The sequence below is a fragment of the Strigops habroptila genome, chromosome 3, assembly GCF_004027225.2.
Source record: "Strigops habroptila isolate Jane chromosome 3, bStrHab1.2.pri, whole genome shotgun sequence".
Classification (NCBI taxonomy): domain Eukaryota; kingdom Metazoa; phylum Chordata; class Aves; order Psittaciformes; family Psittacidae; genus Strigops; species Strigops habroptila.
Window position 1 is genome coordinate 36,930,718 of NC_044279.2, and position 22,429 is coordinate 36,953,146.

General features: G+C 39.6%; 1 protein-coding gene across 3 annotated transcripts in view; it reads left to right on the top strand.

The window, feature by feature from the left end:
• The first annotated feature begins 9,132 nt into the window (after positions 1-9,132).
• The window catches only part of CAND1 (cullin associated and neddylation dissociated 1), a 29,451-nt gene continuing 16,154 nt past the window's right edge, over positions 9,133-22,429 (top strand). Inside the window, exons 1-2 of one of the 3 annotated variants that reach the window (XM_030479119.1) lie at positions 9,133-9,499; positions 13,515-13,658. In XM_030479119.1, coding sequence (XP_030334979.1) covers positions 9,432-9,499; positions 13,515-13,658 — 212 coding nt within the window. In that variant the 5' untranslated portion in view covers positions 9,133-9,431. Of the gene's footprint in view, positions 9,500-9,671; positions 9,884-13,514; positions 13,659-22,429 lie in introns of those variants that run through there. The other 2 variants (XM_030479120.1, XM_030479122.1) reach the window with 2 other exon arrangements.

The following is a 22,429-nucleotide window of genomic DNA, read 5'->3' on the forward strand; positions in this document are numbered from 1 at the left end:
CAGTTACTTTTCAACAGATGTCATTTAATCTTTGAGCAGCAGGTGCAGAAGTTATCTTGAGGCAGAAGCTACAAACAGAGCAATTTTACAGGAGATGTTCTACTTGGTGGGAAATGTAGGAATAATTGCCACATGCAGCTCTTTTTACTTCTGTCTTCCAACAGTGGATCATACATGACACAATGCTTTATCTTGAAAGATAGATATATATATATATATATATATGTATCCCTTGCCCCCAGGTTAGAACATGGTTCAGCATAATATTTGCTCCTTTGGTCAGTGTTCTGCAATTCATGTGAAAATGGATTTTCATTTCAGTTGTTTCTAAGTATTCAAAGGAATACATTTGTTCTGAATTACCTATCTGGACATCCAGGTAGTTGCTAATCAAAGAGATTCAAATGGATTTAATGGCACATTTGATCAGTTCCCACAGATCTGGAAATGCATTCATCATCCCAGGCTTTGCTTGGTTTTGCAAGTGTGTCAGTTAGGGTTTTATTCTGCTCGATGCTGAAAATGGCATTTATATTGAACTGTGCTAACTTGAGCTAAGAACTTTGACGAACTGGGCCCTCATTAAGGAAACTGAAAAATGATTTTTTTTCCTGATCTCTGAAGCATGTAAAATAAATACGCTAATTAAAAAAAGATCTGAGCCTCAGACCTTATATAGCAGTGATACAGATTTTCTTCCTGTTTGATACACCTGCAATACATAACAACATCTTTTTCCAGCAAAGCACGTAAGCACATGCTTAACATGAAGCCATAAGAATACTCTGATTGGTTTAAAGTTAAGCAATGTGCTTAAGCGCTTTACTGTATTTAAGCCAGCCTTGAATCTACCAAGATGGCTCACACAACCCAACCACGTTCCACAATTCACTGTTCCCCTAGAAGTCTGAAATAACATGGACCACTGCCAACCTCCTTTGACTGCCCTGCAGGTACTGCACTACTGCAGTACTAGATGAGTCACCTCAAGGAAATGTAATTTTGGAGCTGGCTTCTTGAAACAAAAACTCTGCATCAGTTTGTGTACAAAGAGTTCTGAACAGAAAAAACAATTACTCCTGTAGGTGTTTCTGCCCTTCTAGTAATATTCTGGTCCTGAACGTTGACTAAAATGGGATATTTTCCTTGCAATAAAATGGCTATATTTACAAGCTGACCTTGAAGCATGTACAAACTATTCCTTCCGGATGGTATCACAGCTTCTCAGCTAGATGCGTCAGACTACACACTGCTAAGGGATAAAGAAAATTCTCTTCCAGCATCAGCTGCTGATGCTGTGTAAATTTACCATAATACAAATCTCACACTGTTCTTGGCCTTTGCTGGGTTTCCAGAATGACCTCGTTAACATCACACAGAAAAGCAAAGAGGATGAGAGAGCAACGAATGGAAGCAACACAAAAAAAAGCACCTGAGAGCAGTGAGCCTATATGGTTTAATCACAATGGCAAACATGGAAGGGATAACATCCTTTATCTGAAAAGGACAACAAACCCAGCCATGCACCAGGCTGGCAGATTACAGTAGGTGCTTCTACATCTGCTTCTCTGCTCCTTGGCAGCACAGGTTTCAAAGGAGAGTTGAGGGACACTAGTTCCTGCTCTCATAGTGGTTCTGTAGGGGCAGCACACTTTGATGACCTCCTGATGGAGGATAAGGCTGCATAACTGCATCTTCTTTCCATTCATGCCCATCACAGCTGCAGAGTGCCACTATTCACAGCAGGATAAAGTGACTGCAAAATGCCACCAAATCAGCTTTTTCACACTGAGTATGCACTGTTGTAAATGACAACATCAGATAGAAGAAAACAAAGAAACAAGCTTATTTCTACTGCTGGAGAAAGCACTGCCTCCAGAAATACTGTAAGAATGGACTTTGAGGACATTTTTACAAACTGTTGAGAGACAAAATCATCTTTATCTTGCAATATGTGAACAGACAATTGTCTCTCTGTATCTCATCCATCCAAATGACATTGTTTCTACAATATATTTGTTCCAGGCTTTCTGAAGCACTGGCTAGTAATGCAAAGATCTTACAAAAATGACTAATTTTGGTCTTTATAAGATGATAACAGAACAAAGACCTGATCTGCTACCATTATAGCTGAGGACAGAGATAAAATGATGACCTTAAACTGGCAGCACCACAAAAGCGGTAAAAGAATTAAAAATCATATAGGTCACCTTGACCATGACAGGCAGGAGATGTTTTTTCTAATGTAAGTAATAGGACTCAACATTTCAATGCATGAAAAGACTAAGAAGTTTTTGAGAAGTATTTTTGTTTTGGAAATGATATTCCTCTGTATCTGACTGTCGCAGCGTTGGTTGACTTTTGTGACAGAAGTTATTAAAAAATGCCAGTTCTCTCAGTGAGAGCTACTGGCATCATTAAGCCGCCAAGAGATAATGAAAAGACAGGTGGCATTTCTTCAGATTGTTTTGAAATTTAAACATATTCTTTTTGATAAAAGTTTTTGTTGCTGGCATGTAATGATTTCAAAAGTATAACTAATTGCAGATGTTTTCTTTTAAGAGCCTCTTCCCGCTTGAATAATGAACATAGATATATGAGATTCATGGCTGGTATTTGTGCTTCTTTTGATACTTTGTTTTGTATTTGCCATTCATATACATAAATTCACAAATGAGCCACCAATACTTGGCAGTCCTACTCAATTTTATGCATATTCATTATAAAGAGAAGAGAAATTGTACATACCCAGAGGGTTTAAAAATTCTAATCGTGATTCTGCTAAGTTCAAACATACGCTGTCTCATATATCTCCCAAACTTAGACTATAGACTGCTATTATAATACATGGGTACTAGTGCTAGCATGATATTAGTAGCCTAACATGTATTTCAGCAACTTTCACACCTATGACTCTGTGTTAACTAATTTTAGCATGCAAACATGTAGTTACTGAATTATATCAAAGAGCAAAATCATGTGGAAAGATACTAGGCCCCAAGGCTCAATAAGTTACGGTGAGAATATTTGCAATATAGATTAATTTTTCTTTCTGTTCAAATGTTTGCTGACACTCACACAACCCTTCAGTGTGGAGCTGAAGAGACTGCTTGTTGTCTGTTCTTTGGTGCAGGACAGAAGAAAATGGAAAGACCCCAGCCCCTTCAGCAGCCCTGCCTCCAGGGTAAAGTGGAAATGATTGCACTAGGCCGAGTTACCTAAGTTTGGGTAAAACTCTAATAAGGATAAGGACACATGTAGCTTTCCCACACATTAGCAGATTCATATGTTCTGGATCTTGATTTTTGTCCTTTTAAAGGTTTCAATTCAAAATACTCCAAGATTTTACAGGGAGAAGTGGCAGTTCTGTAGGTGCAAACAGCAAAAGCAATCTTACAGCAGTTTTCCAGTCTGTTACCATGCTATGCCCTTGTTCTCTTTTAAAAAATATGTAACAAGAGGCAACTACACAGACAGGGTCTAATCAGTACTTGAACTTAGTACTCCTCTGACAAGATTTTGTGCATAATAACCACTTACTATGTGCTAAATATACTTCAGTTCACAGAAACAAAAAAAATCAAAGAACTTTCGCATTGATCAAATGCAGAGCTTTTCAGTCCCAGAATAGCCTCTAATAAAGACTGGTATGTGTTCCTGCTCAGGAGGACCTGAATAGTACAGGTATTACATGTCAGGTCTAAGAACAGCAGTCAACTACATAAGAATACCTGAAAAAAATCTCTCCTGCAAAGCATATGGAATTCAGGGGATGTTTTAAGATTCTTCTGCTGTGAAAATGTGGATCGTGGTGTGTATTGAGTCATTATTATTTATTACTCAAATAGCAAATTTGAAAGAAAAGAATACATATGTTATGAACTGTTCAGCTACAGCGTGTGAGTTAGAAGACTAATAGAGCCCTACAGTAAAATGTCCATAGAGTGTGAAAAAGATCAAAACATGAGTCAGTTTGTGGTGGCCAACAGAGACACATCTTGACAGGCAGTGGACTAAGTTTGTTGCTCAAGTGATGGCAGGCTGGCAACAGGCATCATCTGCACTGAGAGTCACTGAGTCACTGTACCTTGGACGATCCCGTGGATGAGTCAGTTTTGCTCCAAGAAATCAGACTCCGCAAAGTTACACTCTACTGCACAGATTCATTAATTCCAATTTAGTTTTAGCCCTCTGTGTTCACCCTGATTCATGGAAGAATAATTACATTTGTATTTTTTCATTTTTGCTGTTACTGACAGTCTCATAAATGAAGGAGATAGCACATTCTATAGGCCTGAAATGAAGCACTCTTAAGCAAGAATCCACAAAACAGCAGCAGCGCTTTAAAATGTTATGAAATGAAACAGATTAGCCCTTATGTCTGTCTTGACAAACACTGACTCATATTGTAATTAGCCAATGTACCAACACTGAAATTTCTAAATTACCAGTATGGTCAAGGCTTTCCTGAAACGTGGGATCTGGCATAAACAAAATCCATAGCACAGCTACCTCTGGTTCTAATAAGCCTAAATAGTCCAAATACTTAAATAATTTGTATTTTTACGACTTCTGAAACACAAAGAGTATTGTTCAACATCAGAAGTTCCAATTAAACAAGTGTTTTTAAGTTTACTGGTGACAGGCTTCTCTAGTACAAGCATTGTTGAGATCATTACATGAAGAAAGCTGGGTGTGCTGCCATAAAGGGAAACATAATTGCCTCTGAAACAATTACAAATGTAAAGTTGTGATAAGGAATGAAAATGCAAATGGTCAAGCAAAAAGAAAACCAACCTGGACTGATTTTCAGAGAGGTATTAAGGAACACAAAAATCTTTTGTTCTGTAAACCGAGTTCATCTGGCATGAAAATAATAAAATGATAAAAATCTTTTAATCTAAATTTCCAGCTCATGTTTTAAATCAGATTTCATTTGAAAGATTCATTTTATTTTTTATTTTTGGGTGATTGTGGTATGTATTCATAAAGTTTTGACCACAGACGCTGCAAAAAGCTGTGCAATGTTTAGCTACTAGAAGGGAGATTTATTGTAGCATTTTTGTGTTGTGGTTTTTTTCTTTTTTCTTCTAATTAAAATACTGTTATTTTTTTTCCTCAAGAGATTACATTTCCTGAAACTTAATCTTACGATGAGGGTGCTATTGGAGCTCTGTTTTTTTAGAGAGGCAATTTCAGCCCATTTGACAGTTGCTTCAGTCCATTACTTAACCAGATGCATATATTATTTTCAGCACTTTTTTCCAGATCTTTCTCTTTTTAAAGCTGATGGAATCAGACACTTTGCTTTGCTTTACAGAAGTGGATTATCTGGGTTAAGGAAGGAAAGCCTAAGCAGTTCACAGCTGTAGATATTATTTATTCTTCTTAGTAAGTGTAGAAATCTCCCCTAAATGAGTATCTTCTATTGTCCAGAAATGAAACAGTTTTAGGTGACAATCAGCACAGTAGCACCAACTGCTTTGGAAAGATGCTTTGGGATTCTTACTTAACTTGCATGTAAACAAATTTTCAGCTTTAGGGAGAAAGAAAAACTTCACTAAAACTTTGGCTTAGGAAGTGAAAGGCAGCTTATGATTTATTTAGTTCCAAATGTGCCCTACTTTGGAAACTGCTACCATTTGGTATGGAATGTCATCTAACTTTAAAAATAAGGAAAACAGAAAATAAGGGGGGACGGGGGGGAAGGAGGAGGGGAAACACCCTCAAGAGAGCATTGTTATGATTAAGATTCCAAAGCCAAGTTTCCAGTTCTCCAGTTAATGCACGTTCTTCTCTTGGAAAGTAATATTTTATACAATGCAATACAGTGATAGCCTTAAAACACACATTTACCCATGCAACTGTTCTAGTATAGGTTATGAGCTTTTTCAATTTGTTTGCCTTAAGATTGCCTTACCATTCCTTTTTGTTTCTTTCATATTTAAATCTAGATCACTTCTTTGACACCATCTGTGGTTTGTTAATATAATCAGCAGATCCATTTGTAAAGACTTTCTTTCCAGGCATCTTTTTAAAAATTCAAAGTTCAGATGTAGAAAGTCAGTCACGCATCTAAGTGATAAGCCACAACTGTAAGGTTCTCTGGCTCAAATATCTGCTTGCAGCAGTGAGCAGCTTTTGACTTAGAGCAGCAATTTTCCTTTTATTACCCCAAAACCAGCTGTAAAAAATGATAACCACCTTTAAACTTGCCATCCTAAAGGATTCCCTTTAAGCTGAGTAAAGCTGTGTGGTATAGCTCTTTACAGGCTGATAGACAAAGATGCAGCACATTCCTGATGTCCTCTGCAATCAGTGGGATCACAACTCCCATGTGAAATGAAAGGGCAAATTGGTGAGGGTTCAAATTCTAGTGCTGTGAATGCATCTCTAAACTAAACCCGCTCTTCTCTCATCTTCAGCATTTGGGGAATATATTTGCAAGTGTAAAGCAAGATAAATCCTTTCAGGTTCCAGCATTTAATTAAGCTTTCAGCTATCTTTGTGAATGAACCAAGAGTGTCTAATATGCATGTCTACAGGGAACAGATCAGGAGTACCACTCCATCTGTGAAGTTGTTTGCTATCAGCTGGAAAAAATCTCTTCTCAATTAGCTTCTCTCTGTGTCTAACTTCCGCTGGAACATTGCATCTACTATAGCTGAATCCCAATTGTAATAAATGTACTTGAAGAAAAAAATACTTCTAACTTCCTCCATGATGGCCTATGTTTCTGGCAGTAATAAGAAATCAGGTTTAAGCAGTGACAGGGTAAGCTGGCTGAGGTATAGGAACCAGCACAGAAAGGATGATGCTAAATGATTTTAAGATAATTTTAAAGTGTTCAAGGTTGCGCAGCAGGCCAGAGCAGAATTGTTCTGAAATTATCTGATTTATTTTTCTCTTGTACACTCTCTTATAATAAGTAAATGTATGTAGGATTCCCAAAGTCAGAAATAGCTTAGTTTAATGTCTAATTGGAAACAGTGAGGATTAAAAAAGTTAAATCCCTACTTGAGTGGGTCTGCTTACAGGGACATGAAGATGAAGATCTTACCCACCATAGAGAGTTTTCTATTGTCTGGTTGGTCTTAACATGCTTATCTGATAGAATGCAGCACGGTAACTATGAGAGCAGAACACTTTTGGAACAGATGATCTTCACCACCCCATAACCACCCAATCCCCATTTAGTCAAAAGTCATGAATGTAACGTGATAATGTGACACTGACATCTCAGAAACAAATTGTTCCTGGGAAATGTAACATACTCAAAAGTCATGGTCACCAAAATGATTTAGAATAGCACTAATGTTCACATGGCAAAATGTGAATCAATGTGCCAAATGTTTGTACTTCAACTTTTTATGTCTCAGTACTTCAAAGAGCAGCTAGAGAGTTTTTCTGTGTGTGGTATAATACCATCACAATTCAGACGCCATAAACCATTTTCAGCTGTCACAACCAAGTCAAGGCTGAATCTATCTTCATGTGTATTGTTCCAGCTGGCTTCCTTGAATATCCAACACAGGCATTCAAGCAAAATGAAGAAATTCCATTTTTAAAGGTAACTTCTAAAGTAAGTATTCCCAAACCAAAGGGTTTTCAAATGGCCTATTTGAAAATCAGTCAGCTCTCCTGAGCGCTTTCCCTCACTGCAGTTCCTTTAAGAATACTGAAGTTCCCCCATTTCTCCTCAGGATACCCACCCCCCTCCTGACCACTTGCATCTTCCTTACTCCATCCTTACATCACACCTCACCGCAGTGCTACTAATCCAACATCATGCCGCACACCTCCTTCTTACCCTGCCCATTATTTTGCTGCACAGGGATAACCTATGACCAAGCTGCTCTGGGGAACGAGACCAGCACGTATTAAGCTCTCTCTCCAACAGACGATTAGCAGTGTGAGTGTCTTCCAAAATACAAGCTTGAACACTGTGCCTGGGTGACAGGCCATGGCAGTGACACACGATTTTACTGCATCCAACTGAGTAAAGAGCACATTCTTTCCAGCAGCTGCTGTGCAAAGCTGCCTACAAGATGCATGTAATAAATGTCTATGTAAAAGAAATTTTTAGTTTTTTTCTTTTTAATACACATTAAGTGATCTAAAAACTTTGCTTTACTTTTGCTGAACACATGTGTAACTGAGAGGGATTAAGGCTATTTAACGTTCTTGTATTTTAACATGAACCTTAAGGAAGATCTAGTATGTGGAAATACTTCCCCAGTTCTCCCACTGCTCTGTATCATCTACCCATGCACAGGCAGATCACAGGTTAGGCCCAGAAAAGTAACAAGATTGACATGAATGAGGTATGCAAAAAAATAATTCTCTGAAAGACGTCCTTTGGCTTCCATGGCTCTGAAAGTGCTCACATCAGATTTTCAAGCTGTCTTCTGCAAACTACGACCAAACAGGAGCTTGGCATTTTTATTTTTATTTTTATTTTCTTTTTTTACCAAGAAATTTGATTTTCACATCACCACTACTGGCTTCCACCAAACATTTCTCAGTTATGAGAGCAGCACACGTATGAGAGGGCCTGGAACAGAAGCTGCAGCGTCTGTAACACCGCAGTATGTCATTGGTTTGTAATGGCCATAGTACAAAAATCACATCTGGTGCCTACCCACGCAAGGCACTCACAGGCACTCAGAGCGCTGGTGAATCTTTTAATGTGGACAGCGCTAGGTCGGAGGATAACTGTACCAAGAGCCACGTTTCAGTCAGCCCTCCCTCAAGGTGAGGCCTGAGGAACCGCAACGGTCGCCACCTCCAGCACCTCAGCGCCCCAACCGGGCACCCCAACGAGGCTCCACATCCCGGCGGGCAACGCGCCGCGGAGGCCCCCGCCGTCCCCCTGAACTACACGTCCCGGCGTGTACCGCCAATATTCGTGGGTGCGACGCGGGCGCGATGCACGCCGGGAAGCGTAGTCCTCGCCAGACTTCCCACCGCCTCCCACCGACTCCCGCCGCTGCACCCCCCCCACCACCCCCGCCACTCTCCAGCGGCGGCCTAAACTTCCCGCGCACGCTCTGCGCCACGTACGCCCTGGCGTCACACCGCCGCGGGCACCTCCCTCCCAGTAGCAGAGCCAATCAGGGGCGCCGGGAGCGCAAGGGGGCCCCTTCCGCGACCTTTGACCCAGCGCCGAGCGCGGAGCGGCTGCCTGCCTGCCCGCCCGCCCCTCCCGCCGTGTCAGCCGCAGCCGCAAGAGGCGGCGGAGCGCCCGGCTCTCCCGGCCGCCCTCGCCCCCGCCACCGGCTCCGGCCCCGGCCCCGGCCCCGGCCCCGGCCCGGCCCGCCGCGCGCCGTCCCCAGCAGCGGGCGAAGTGGAGCCGGCGAGGCCGGGAAGACGCCGCCGCCACCTTCTTCTCTTCTCCTCCTTTCCCTCCCGCCCCGGCCGGGTCCGTCAACATGGCGAGCGCCTCGTACCACATCTCCAACCTGCTGGAGAAAATGACATCCAGCGACAAGGACTTCAGGTGGGACCCGCCGCCGCCGCCCCCCCGCCGCGTCCTCCTCCGCCCGCCCGGCCCCGGCGCGCCCGCAGGCCCCGCGCCGCCCTGCCCCCACGGCCGCCTCCGCGCCGGCCCCGGCCTTGGCGCCGCGGCTGTCAGGGCCCGGTACCGCCAGCCCGGGCCGTGGTTGCCTCGGTACCTCCCTGCGGGGAGAGGGCCCCCCTCCCCGGGCCTCCTCTGCAGGGCAGGGCGCGAATCTGCCGCTACCCCGAGAAGTAAGTTCCTGGGAGGCAGGGCCTCCTCTCGCTGCCCGTGAAGGACGGGACACAGCAGTGTCTGAAAAGCCGCAGCCTCCACGCGTCGTGGGCAGATATCCTAGGCAGCCGAGAGGAGCGAAGTGGTCGTCAGGTTTGCAGACCTGCGTGGGGATAGGCGAGGGAGGCGTTTGTTCGTTTTTTTTTTTGTCCTTGCAGATGCTCAAAAGCCGAATGGACAAAGCCCTGAGCAGCCTGCTGTGGCTGACCCCACTTTGAGCAGCGGAGGTTGGGTGAGATGACCTCCCAGGGTCCCTTCACAACCTCAAAAAATACGGACCCTGTGACTCTGCAAATAGGAGCAAGGAGGGCCAGCCAGCACAGCGGGCTTGAACATCATCTTAAACTCACATGCTTCCTCGATGCTGCATGTTGTAGGCAGAGGGGTTTTGTGCTGCTCACTTAATTTGGTGTTGCCTGTAAAAGTCTTTGCATCCAGAGAGAGAAGTCCCGTTAAGTCTTACAGGGACAGAACTGGTGTATGTGATTTTGAGGATCCATCAAAAGAGCACTACTTTTTATTGGTCATTTGCTTGCTTTGCAGTAAATTAATAGCAGATAAAATGCAAGCATTTAGGTATCAGAAAATGAAATTATTAAGACCCAGCAGAGAGAATACACAATAGTTCTAGCAAAATGTTAAGTTAAAAATAATTATGTTTCTTTATATTATGTACAACCAGAAATTCACGTTTGAAGCCTTTGTTTGTCAAAGAGGGTACATGAATACAGACAGGGAAAAGGCATAAAATACACTGGGGTTTTGTTGCCTTGCTGCAGCATTAAAGTGCTTAGTTTATAGGTAAAGAATACGTGGACATCCAAACAATTCTATTGTTAATAAGATCTAAAGGAAAACAGAGGTGAAGATTAAAGAACCATAGAATTGGACTTTGAATAATCTTGTTTGCTTTTGACAAACTGTTGTAGCACTGGACACATGTAATAAATTTATGGGGTTTGATGCTGATTTCTTTCAGATTTTAGTAGCATGATATTACCTTGGGAAGTTAAAGCTAGAACTTTTGGAAGTAGCAAAACAATTTGGTTAGTCTACAAAGAGACAATCCAGAATTTCCTGATTTACTTAAATTGTATTAAAAGTAGATTCAAATATTTTTCCTCTAAATACTACTGAAGATTTCTTTACTCTTATCATGCTAATTTGTTTCTGTGATTAAGTGAGCTTTCTGTTTTGTACTTGTAGTGACGATGGCTTAGAAAAAATTCTAGTGGGTACCAGCTACATACTGACTTTGAGTATAAAACTTTCTGCGTAAAAGAGTAGGTTTACACCTGTCAAATGCAGTTGTAGCAAGCACTTTTTTCTCCAGCTACATGTAGTTAAAACTTGCTTTGTAATTGTGTAGAGCACACTTTAGAAATTACCTGTTCTAGGAGATTTGAACAATTTTGGTATTCTCAAATATTAAAAGAAACCCAAACAAACAAACAAAAAACCCCAAAACCCAAAAAAAACCAACAAGAGAGAAAACCAAAACAAACAACAAAAACCCAAACAAAAATTCCTAGCGTAGATTAAAATCTGATTTTACAAGCCATAGAAATGGGTGATGATAGACCTTTACAAACTGGCTGTTATGCAGTAATTCATTTTATGAAACTTTAAGGGTACCATGTATTTACATAATGTATAAAATAGTATTTAGTGCATTTTTCTTAGTTATATTTGAAGAGGGACACTGTAGTTAACTTCTTGGTATCAAGGAGCTGAGTATAACCCACAGTTCAAGTAATCACTTAACTGTAGAATTTAATCCTCTGGTTTTTAGCTAAACTGACTTGTCTGATGCAAATGTTTGTAGTATACAGAAACTCGGACTCTAAAATGGACAGTAACGTAAGGTGGCAGTTTACTATGTTGCTGCGGGAGGAGGAGAATGACTATGAGTACAAGGTATGAGGAGCTGCTTATGTGCTGCTGCTTTGCACCACGTAAAGTTTGATGTGCCTGAGGAGGAAGCAGCCATGACTAAAGGCCACATCTAAACTACTCAAAACCGTGTTTCTAAATACCAGCTACTTTAAAGTTGCCAAGCCTTCCCACATTGTTGTGGGCTTTGGGTTGGATTTTATTTTAATGGAGGAGTCTGCCAGGACTCCTCTTCAGTTGTAGTCAAGTGCAGAAGCTACGAATGCGCTGAGGATACGCAATTTCTGCTCAGTTTAGGAACTTGTCACAATTAGGTGATGAGTGCATGTGAACTTGTAAGACTAGGAAATGGGTGCTATTGTCCAAGGAAGTGAGGGGAAGCTATTAAGAAGGTTTAAGAAAAGGATATAAATATAACAGTAACAAGGAGACAGTTTTTGAATTTTCTACTGTTGAAGGATTTCATGTATATCCTTATTCGCATCCTATCTGTTTGTTACCTTTACTTACCAAGAAGCTTTTTTCCTTGTTGTGCTTTTAAGCTGATGCCATTTGCATTCATCATCTGCTTATGCACACATCTGGTTCCTGTCAGATTATGGGCTTGCTTCAGTGGGTCTGTTGGAGGGAATGAAAAATGAGTGAGGTCTTATCTTAGAAACACCTTGAGACTATTAGGCTGGAATTACTATTTTAAAAGACAGGACAAGTTGAGGTCCATTATGTGGGGACAGGCATCTGGTATTTGTGATGCATATTAAGATTATGCAACGGCTTCGCTTTCATTTTCAGTAAAAAAAAGAAGTATCTAGCATGTCAGGCTATAGAGATAACCTTCCAAGTATGACTTGAGCTCAAGTGATGTCTGCTTGAGGCTTATGTGCCTGAAGCCCAAATGTCAGCCTAAACTGTTTAATTACAAACCGTTTTTGTCTGGGGCTTTGAACATGGGTTGGGACTGGTACTGGAGCCCATGGGATTCGTAATTGAGTAATACATCTGTATTATTTCTTCTGAGAAGAGAGGGCACTTGCAAAAGAAGAACAGATTGGAAAACAGACTTCAGAAGGAAGAGAAACAAAAGGCGTAAAAGCAATATTTTTGGAAAGTCATTTCTCAGTATGTTCTTGTGTTGGGGGATGTGACTGTTACTGAATAGGAAATCAATGGATATGAAACATGATTTTATTTGCTTGATCTCTCAAGAATTAATCTTGGTCTTTAATGTGGCACCCTGGGTTGAGGGTTGGATAAACATGATCTGCTGTTGTCTGGACTATAAACAAACTAGTCTGTACAGGGCAAGAAAATGAAAAACACATAAAATGTAGCTTTGCTTTTATTTCTCCATTGTTTGGCTTTTGTGAATTTTATGGGAGAATGTTTGAAAAACATTCTGTATTTTTCTTCGTGCTTAAAATTTGTTTTAAACTCATAATTTTTTTTTTTTAACTTTGAGGTTTTTAAAAAGCCTGTTTTTTAAAACATCAGCATAGCTAATGAAAAGACTACTTAAAATCCAGAAAAGCGTGATTTTTAATTTCTAGAGATCATTTGGAATATAATGGAAACAGTGGAAGTAAAATATGTAGCTGTTCACATGAGGAAGGGATGATGACCCTACTAAAAGTTATTTTCTTTTCTAAATATGATTTTTCTCCCTTTTTTTCCCCCCCTATAACTAAAATAAATGCTAAAAACAGGTAACAGTAATCCAATGTTAAAGATGGTTTATGTGATAACACATGGTGGAAACTGAAAATCTTGAATCCTGAGCACTGTGAATAACCTGTATCCTTCTAGCAATAATTATCTGACTATCTTTTGTCAGGTTTATGGCTACTAATGACTTAATGACAGAACTACAGAAAGATTCTATCAAGCTGGATGATGACAGTGAAAGAAAGGTGGTGAAGATGATTTTGAAATTACTGGAAGATAAAAATGGTGAGGTGCAAAACTTAGCTGTGAAATGGTAAGTATTCTTGTTCTGTGGTGTAAGGAATTGTTTAATGACTGAACAACATAAAGCATTTTTGAAAAACTTCAGGACCACTGCTGCACAAAATAATTGTGGAATTAATGTCCACAAAGGAACCATTATACTTGTAGGCTTCCTGTCTTAATTGTAGTTTCTTACAGAACTGTTTTTGTTGACACTGCGGATTAACATTTGGAGTTTCAGGTGACATGGCACATGCAGTCCTTGCTGAAAGTATGTGAATGTCATGCTTGTTCTTTGGTGATAATTCTTGACTGCTAAATAGATTTTAAAAGATTATAATTCACTAGTAGTTGCCACATTGATATTTGACTGTGAAAAAGTAGATGCATTTGAGTAGTTTTCAAGCAGAGATTAAAAACATAAAATGGTAAATATATGGTCTTGGTTATCAAATATGGAACTTAACTCTTCACTAATATTCAGAGTATGGCATTGATGGTTGTTCGTGCTTTGCAGAAACTAAATGCTTTATGGAGTCAGGCTGCAGTTACTTGCATTTGAGAGATTTCTGTTGCTTCGCTATCCTCTCATCCTCACTTTAATTGTACATCTGGTGTGGCTTTTCCAGAGTACCCTTTGAAGAGGTGCTATGTTTATCATGACGTACTTTTTGTTCTTGGCCCTTCTGACTATTTGTGCCCTTCAAGAGGGCCTTCTCTTTCAAGAAGCTTCTTGTGTTCCCTGAGAATGTTTCTTGTGGCATGAGCTCAGATTTTTTAAAATATTCCATCTACTGTACTTCTATTGCATGAAGCATGAATTGAAGTAAACTTGCTGTGCAAGAGCTTTGGACAGCCTTGAAGAGAAGTTTCACATTGTGACTAGCTGAGTTAGTTTGTTTCAGCTTGTTATTCTTTACAGTTTGCTCTATCAGACTATCAAAGCAGAAAATTAAAGCCTGTGTGTACATCTGCTTATGTACTTAGGAGCTATGTTTGCCTCAGCTTCTGAAATATTTTAAGTGATGATAACCAAAATCTTGCACAGAGGCACTAGTTAAAGAATCCAAGTTTCAAACCAAAGTTTAATCTTAGCAGTATAGTAATGTAGTTAATACTTTTTCACTACTCTCATAAGGGTTGTGGTGGTGTTAAAATGTATCTTCCCCCCTTTTTATAAACAAACAATACAAAATGCCATGTTTCTCTTTAATTCAAACTTCTGCAATGTCCAAGTTCCTAGTGGTACAGCTTAAGTTCTATGTCTGTGAAACATTGCTCATAAGAGTAGGTTATTATGAAACTTGGCTCACACTTAGAATTATCTTTATGTGAAAAAGCATTTTGTATAAAAGTTACGTTGCAGCATACACACAGTACTCATCTTTAATGTACATCCTGAAGTTATCCTGAAGTTTAGATTAATGCACATAGATACAGCTTGTATATCACAATATTTAATGTCAATGTTAGAATTTTGGACCTAAAGTACAAGTAGTGTTTATTAAAACATTAAGGAAAGATTGCAAAGGGAAGAGAATGAGGAAATAGATGGCTGCCTGTGTATGTGTGCGAGTGCTGTTCTTAGCCATTCTTCTGTTTTTAAAGTTTGACATACTGATAAAATTCTTGGATTTAATTAAAATGACAGGGTCTACTTAAAGTTGGGAGTCTTATCAAGGCAGCTTATACTCATGGTATTGTTCCATGACAGTTTTAAGCCAGTCTAAGCTGATGCTGCTGGGCTGTTCTCCACTTCTTTGTCCCTTTTCTTGTACTGTTGCTTATCAGATTTTGTTGTAGACTGGTTTAGGGACTTAAGTTTTCCCCTGGCTTAACACTCTCCTCCTGCAATCAGATGAGCATTGGTAGAAACAGTAGTGGGGTGAAGGATGGGAGAGATTGAACACTATTATTAAGCTGTAGTTTTTCTAAGATTGTTCAAGCCGATGTAAACTCTTCCATCTACTACAGCACTGAGTGTAAACCAGATTTGTTGGGAAATTAAATTCAGACAGCATATTTTTCTTGACTTTTTGTTTTTTAAAATATTTTGTGCTGTCATTCTTTACTTGTTTATTTCTGTTATGAATTTGTTGGCACTTTCAGCTGAGGAAAGTGTAAACTGCATTTAGATCTCTGTTAATTTAAATGCTCTGGTGAACTTTAGACGCTATCAGCAGGACCTTTCATCAGGCTGGTACTTGATGGCCCATTTAAGTAAGTATAGATTCCCTCTCTCACAGAAAAAGGATTTAAAACAACCCTGTGTACATTTGAGTCTGTACTTGAGACAGATTTTTCCTTGGGGAAGGCAGGAAAGATTTGCAGTTTGTTAGGAGAGATTCCACTACAGGTAGATCAATGGAAACACCGTGAATGGCAAAGGTATCAATCACTCCTTTATCAGGTAAGAACCTTCTGTGGGAGGATCACTCTTTCAAGGTTTGATTTGTGAGGTCATTGAACAGAACAGATTTAAAACAATTCAGAGCAGCCTTAAAGCAGCATTTATTTTTAGGCAAGCATAGCAACAAGTAAATAGTGTTCTGGTTTTGCCTATCCGCTGCTTGCTTTCACGCTTGGGTAGGAAGGGCTCTATTGGTTAAAATGATGCTGAACTTATTTCTTATTATCTCTTCAAAGCACACTAGTGATTTTGTTCTGATTCTTTCAATTATATTACACTGTTTTGGACAGGATAAAACATGTCCTTTGATTAGCAGAAGTCAGGTTGAGAGTTCATGGATATTTGGGTAGCTACCTTGCAAGATGATTGTGCAGTTCATTTCTGAATAAAAAAGAAAATTAATGAGCTGCCTTTGTGCTCTTGGAGTAAAACTCAACCTGCTTGGAGTAAAACTCAAAGCTCTAAGTTGGAACCTACAGAAGGGAAGTGAGTATGTTTGTCAAGCTTCTGTTACTACAGGCAGTAGGTGCAAACTAGGTCAGTAACTGCAGGTTGTTCACCTCGTTTTTCTTAGGAGCATGTAACATTTTAAACATATTCTTGTTGTCTAAATTTTTTTTCTGCAGGAGTTGTTTTTTGCTTCATCTGATAGTCATAGGCTGTTTTATAGTCAGCCAACGTAGAAAATGCTATTGGATGTTCTTACAGCATATTCTTAGTTTAAGGCTGTCAGTGTAGTCCATGGTATCCTGTGCACCTTATTGCAGTAGTAGTTATGCTGCCTGTAGCTCTGTCCAAGATTATGTGCATTTGGATTAGACAAGCTGTATGGTTTGTCTAAGCATAGGTATTGTGTTGGATGGATCGTTTGTTCATTGCTGCTAATGTTGGGTGTAATGTTCTGTTGGCCCAAATTACACATTAATTGTTTCATATATTCAGTGTTGTAGTTTAATGATGGTCTGCTTCTCGTTTTAAGCAGTTATCTATGGTTTGTTATTCTGGCATTTAAACCTGTACTTAAATTTTTTATTGCTTCACACCGAAATGTTTCCTGAAACCTGTAAAAACCAAAACAAACACACATACATAAATACATATAAGAAAAAAGAGGGATCAAAGTACTTTCAGTGTTTTCTCCCTTGTGATACTGTAGTTTCTCTGCATTTATGAGTGTGACTTCTCTGGGCAGTAGTTCAATATAGGGAACCCTGCTTGATGCTGTAAAGTGTGAGTCATTAGTATGAGCAGGATGATGCATGCATTGGTTGTTGTGTGGCTGATCCGGTTCAGCAGCTTTAAAGCATTTTGGATGCTGTGGTAATACACTGCTGCACATCACGCTATACTGGTGATTTGAATCAATAATTTTTTTTTCTCCATTTATGAATTTTAACTCTTCCCTGTAAGTAAATGTGCTTATTTGATACCGATGAAAATATGCCAGTTTGAGACTATAATTGATCGTGAGTTATGTCCATCTTCCTAATAAGCTACACTATGAAGACCTTTATTTTCAAATGTATGTAACTTAAAGGAGGCAGTGTGTCATAGTCGCTGTTTATTTGCACAGGCAGCTTTAAGAGAAACTGGACACAAATTAGTGGCTAGAGAAAGGGAAAAGATCAAAGATCACTTAAAGCAATATCTGAAACTGCCTTCAAATGTGTAAAGCACATGCGTAACTGCAAAAGCTTTGTAGTCCAAATTGATTTTATGAAAGAAGGTTGCACTTTCTTTTCAACTTAAAAGCTTAGTTTGTAATCTGGAACTAATAATAAGGTCTGTAAGTGATATCTACTGATTTTTAAAGGCCAGAAAAGCTTGAGGCAATCTTTTTAAAAATGTGCTTTGTAACTGGTATGTCAGTTTTACTGAACTAATAGCTGAATAAATAGGACTGAAGACACTAATTCAGGTAAAATCTGGTTTAACACTTGCTAGAAACTAATTTCAAGTATTTGTGTGAATGACTTTGTCATTTCAGGGGTTTGGTCATCTTTAAAACATAAGCAAAAAAGTGTTTCCTAAAGTTAATTGAGATGGATCTAGCTGACCAGCCTTTGCTGTGATTATTTTAGTTACTCATAGGTTACATTTGAAAAAGAAACATTTAATTCAGAAGAATTTAATAGTTGTTCAGTAGCTCAGGTTTAAAAAAAGGCCTTACCATCATTTCAGATGTTTTCACTTACAGAACAACTGTTTTTTGGTGGGGATCTGCTTCTGGTCTGTCAAAGTTGATGTATAGAAGGAAGGTGTCAGCTGCAGATCTCTAGGATGCGGAAGATGCATTTTCATAGAGCTGCAGCGGTCATTGCAAACTGCAAAAAGCAGAAGACCCGACCTTTCAAGCAGTGAAAGGAGGGATGACATTGCCACCTGGAATCTCACCAACCAGGCAGCAAACTTGCTCACTACTGATTAGAAGCAAACTTTCGGGATTGCTACTCTGAAGGCTTGCCATATTTTTGAAAGGGTACTGTCACTCAGTTTTATATGAATACACTTCCATAATTGTACAGGTGCTTGTTCCTGCTTCCTGGTGTTTCTATTTACAATGCTGCTTCTGGAGTCTGCAGCATTACAGACGTGAAATGGTTTCTACAGATTCTGCATTCAGCCTTTGTATACCGTAGTCCGACTGAAACAAACAGGGAATTTCTCTGGACTACTTTAGACGGTCCTCATAGCTTGGAATTGTGACTGTTTCTGTTCTTGGTGATCTGTGCTTGCATTGCTTGCAAAATAATTTACTATGCACCAAGAGCAGATGAGCACAACAAGGCTGTGAGTAGCTGCTGACTGACAGAGGTGTGTATTTGAAGAGAAACTAGTGATGCGTCAATGAAATACTGTGAAAGGAAAGCTTTGCTGAAGAGTGAAATGAAGTTGTGGAGAAAGTTTTAGGAATGCAGTCAGGGATTGCTTCATGTATTTGAGTCTGGGAGATAATTGTTGATAATCATTTGTGTATTGGGAAATGCATGTGTACAAATTTATTGGGAATTTGTCTGTTGGAGGAAAAAAGGTCTTTATCAATATTGGTGTCCAGAAATCATTTTAATAACATTGCAGTATTAATTTATCATGATTGAAGCAGTAAGATGACCAGATTAGATTGTGGACATGGTCCCCTAAACCCCTACTCTCAGGGGTTTAATAGCTATGGAGATGATTTGATGGAATCTGGAGATTTCAGTACAGTACTTTTTTCCTAAATTAAACATCAGTGTCAGGTTAGGGCCTGAGGTTTGGCTGCTTTTAACAAAGGGTGCTCTGTCAGCTGTTAGTTTCTGCAGGAGAGGGTATACCTTCTGAAGCTAGTTCCATTACATCTTAATTTCTGTGCACTTAAAGGGCTTCTTTTTATGCCTTTTGTCAGATACCAGTCAGTATCTCCATTAACAGTTCTCTTGAGATTATCTGTATGTGCTATCTTCTAGAAATGTTGCACCAAATTGGTTTTGTGTATATATTTTTAAGATACCTGTGTATCTCCATAAAACACTCCGCAAAGTGAGTAAATTGCAATATTCCTGAACCTGTGGCACTGGGGTGATCATAATGCATCAATTTCAGATGTCCATGGCCTAGTTTGAATATGTTAAGCTAGTTCCAAGTTTTATGTGTTAACAAAACACATACTTGTAAGTGATATTTCAGTGCACGGTTTTGGTAAATATGTTTTGCCTTTGATGTCTTTTTTCCTTTAAATTCCCAAATTACCAGTATTTTCAGCAGGTTTTACTACACAAGCAGCGTGGGTAAGGAGAGAAGGAAACCAAGCAGGTTACAGTTTGTGAGGGAAGACATGGGAAGTGGTAGGTGTGATTGTTTTGAGAATTGCATATTTCAGGGTGTTAAGTGCTGCGCATCAAGTGCAAACACTGTTCTGAGTTCATGGGGCTAAGGCATTATGAGCATGGCCATTGAAAGAGAATCTCCTAAGTTTGCCTGACATGGTGACAGACCACTAATGCCAAAACTTTGAGCCTTGCTCTGGTTTCTATCACACTGGAAGTCACACTTAGTGACAGTTGAAACAAAGGCTTGCTTTATATAATAGATAAATCTGCTTTGTCCACGTCCTCCTCCTGCCTGTACTCCTTGCTTGCTGCCTTTTGCGTCTGTTGGGTATTTCTAATGATAATTAGCTCTTACTACTGTGAATTCTTGGACCCGGGAAAAAAGGATAGCAGCGGTGGGCTGCATACAACACGTTTTGGGATGGAAGATGTATTTTGGTTTTGTCTACTGTAGAGCCATGTGTGCTAGCAGCCCAAGAGTTGAAGGCCATAGATCTCAGCCCTTTGAGTCTGTCTGGAATTGCTGGCTTGTAGTCTCTTGTGCACCTGAGCCTAGTCCTCCAGTCTAGCTCCCTCCAGCAGCTGTAAGCGACTGTTTAGTTTGAGCTGTTGGAAGACCTTTTTTTTTTTTTTTTTTTTTTTTTTTTTTCAGGAGTGGAAAAAGTGGGTGAGCATATTGGGTGAAACAATGACTTTTGAGGGTCTACAGTTGTCCTGTGGTGTGAGCTATATGGTGGAGAGGTAACATATAGCTCATCTGTTACTCATTCCAGTAATGATTTGGAATCATTACTGGAATTTTGCTTTGGAATGACTGAGAGCACTTCTAACACAGGAAGCAAAGGTGTGGGGAACTCTGGGTGTGTTTGGGAGCCTTTGTAGCAGGAGGAATGGAAAGCTTGATGCTCTGAGATTGAAGACCAAGTTTCAGAGGAACTTGGAACCTGTGGGTTTGGATTTACCCTGTAGGTGCTTCTGAACTGTGTTTGACCAGACTGTTCCTCTATTTTTCCCCATGCATGCTCAAAAGGACAATTGCTCTGACCAGAAGTGGGGATTGCAAAAGTGACTTGTCAAAAATGAACAAATTCTATGTCAAGTTTGACTGTACATTCAGAAGTTAATTGAATATGGTCCAAGGGGCCAAGTCACATTAAAAAAAATTGTGACAAATACAAAGTATATATAGGTCAACAAGTAAAATTAATACATGATAACATTCCTTGTTAACAGCACTTTGGTATTAAGCTATGCATCCTCAGATCTCTACTACTAAAGCAGTGCAGGAATTTGTCTTTTTTTTTTTCCCCAGCAGTACCAGCAAGGTAGTAAACGTGGGGTTTGTCTTGCTGTCATTCTAGGCAAATGCAGTACTAAGCTCCTAAACTAACTTCAGTGCCTTTATTTTGAATGTCATAGCCTTGAGCCTTTCCTTCTGCATAGTGATCTATGACCTGTGTGTTCCCTCACAGCTGCCTGGCTGACAGCTTTATTAAGTAGTAGTGAATCTAGGGTCCAGCTGTGTTCTTGGAGAGTTAGACTTAAACTCCAGAGCAATTTGCAGTAAACCAAGAAAAGCTGTTTCGCTTGTCATCTTGTACACTGTGTGCTTGTGTCTCAATCCATATTAATTAAGAAAGGAACTCTGCTTTAGACTGTAAAGGCTCAAGAGTAATTTTTCTGTCTTAAAACACTTGTGGGTTTCTGTAATACAATAATGTGGGAATTAGATCAAGTATAAAGTGATTTAAGTACTTCGTTGCCTGAGTGGCCTAACTTAATTTGGATTTTGGACTGTCTACTTTCAGAATAATAGTCTTCATTGAGAGCTTAGTATCTTGATAGCTTGGACAGATTTCTGCTTGCCTGTAGTTGACTTCCCTCCTCCCCAGTTCAGTTGACTTAATGCCCGTGCTTTTTTAAACGTGAAAGTTGCTCCTAATTCAGAATAATTTTCAAAATCTTGTGAAATAAAAAGAAAACATTTTTTCCCGACTATAATTACTTAGGTCTGAAAGGAAGTACTTCACAAAGTACTTCACATCCAGATAGTTTCTTTCCGGTAATCTGGTACTATTAGAATATGGTGTAATGAATTTATTAGTTTTGCTAGAACTGTTAATCAGGGTTTAGCTCCATCCCACAATCTGGTAACTTTATTATTACATTGTACAATCAAATGTATGAAGTTGGATGTTTTTTTCCTACCTTAAGTGTCTTGAGCTTGTTTTGTTTTTGTAAAATGCTTTGAAAGGCTAGTTTTGGAGAGGAGGGAAAAAAATACCCTTGTTCAAACTAACTTGTGGCTGAACTGTTTAAAAAGTTTGATAATAACTATTTGTTTCCCATCAGGGAAAACTTAGGTGCAAATTAATATATTACAACTGTTCAAATACTACTTTCTTTTCCCAAAGCATGGGAAAACAGTCCATCTCTGGACACCTACTCCGTTTGCACTGGACGAGGAGTTAAACTAGGAAAATACTTCTAGTTGAAAGTTGGTTTATTGTTAATTACGTTAATATGTTTTACAAATAATTTCATCATCTGCTTATGCATGTATCTATGCATATTCTGCATACT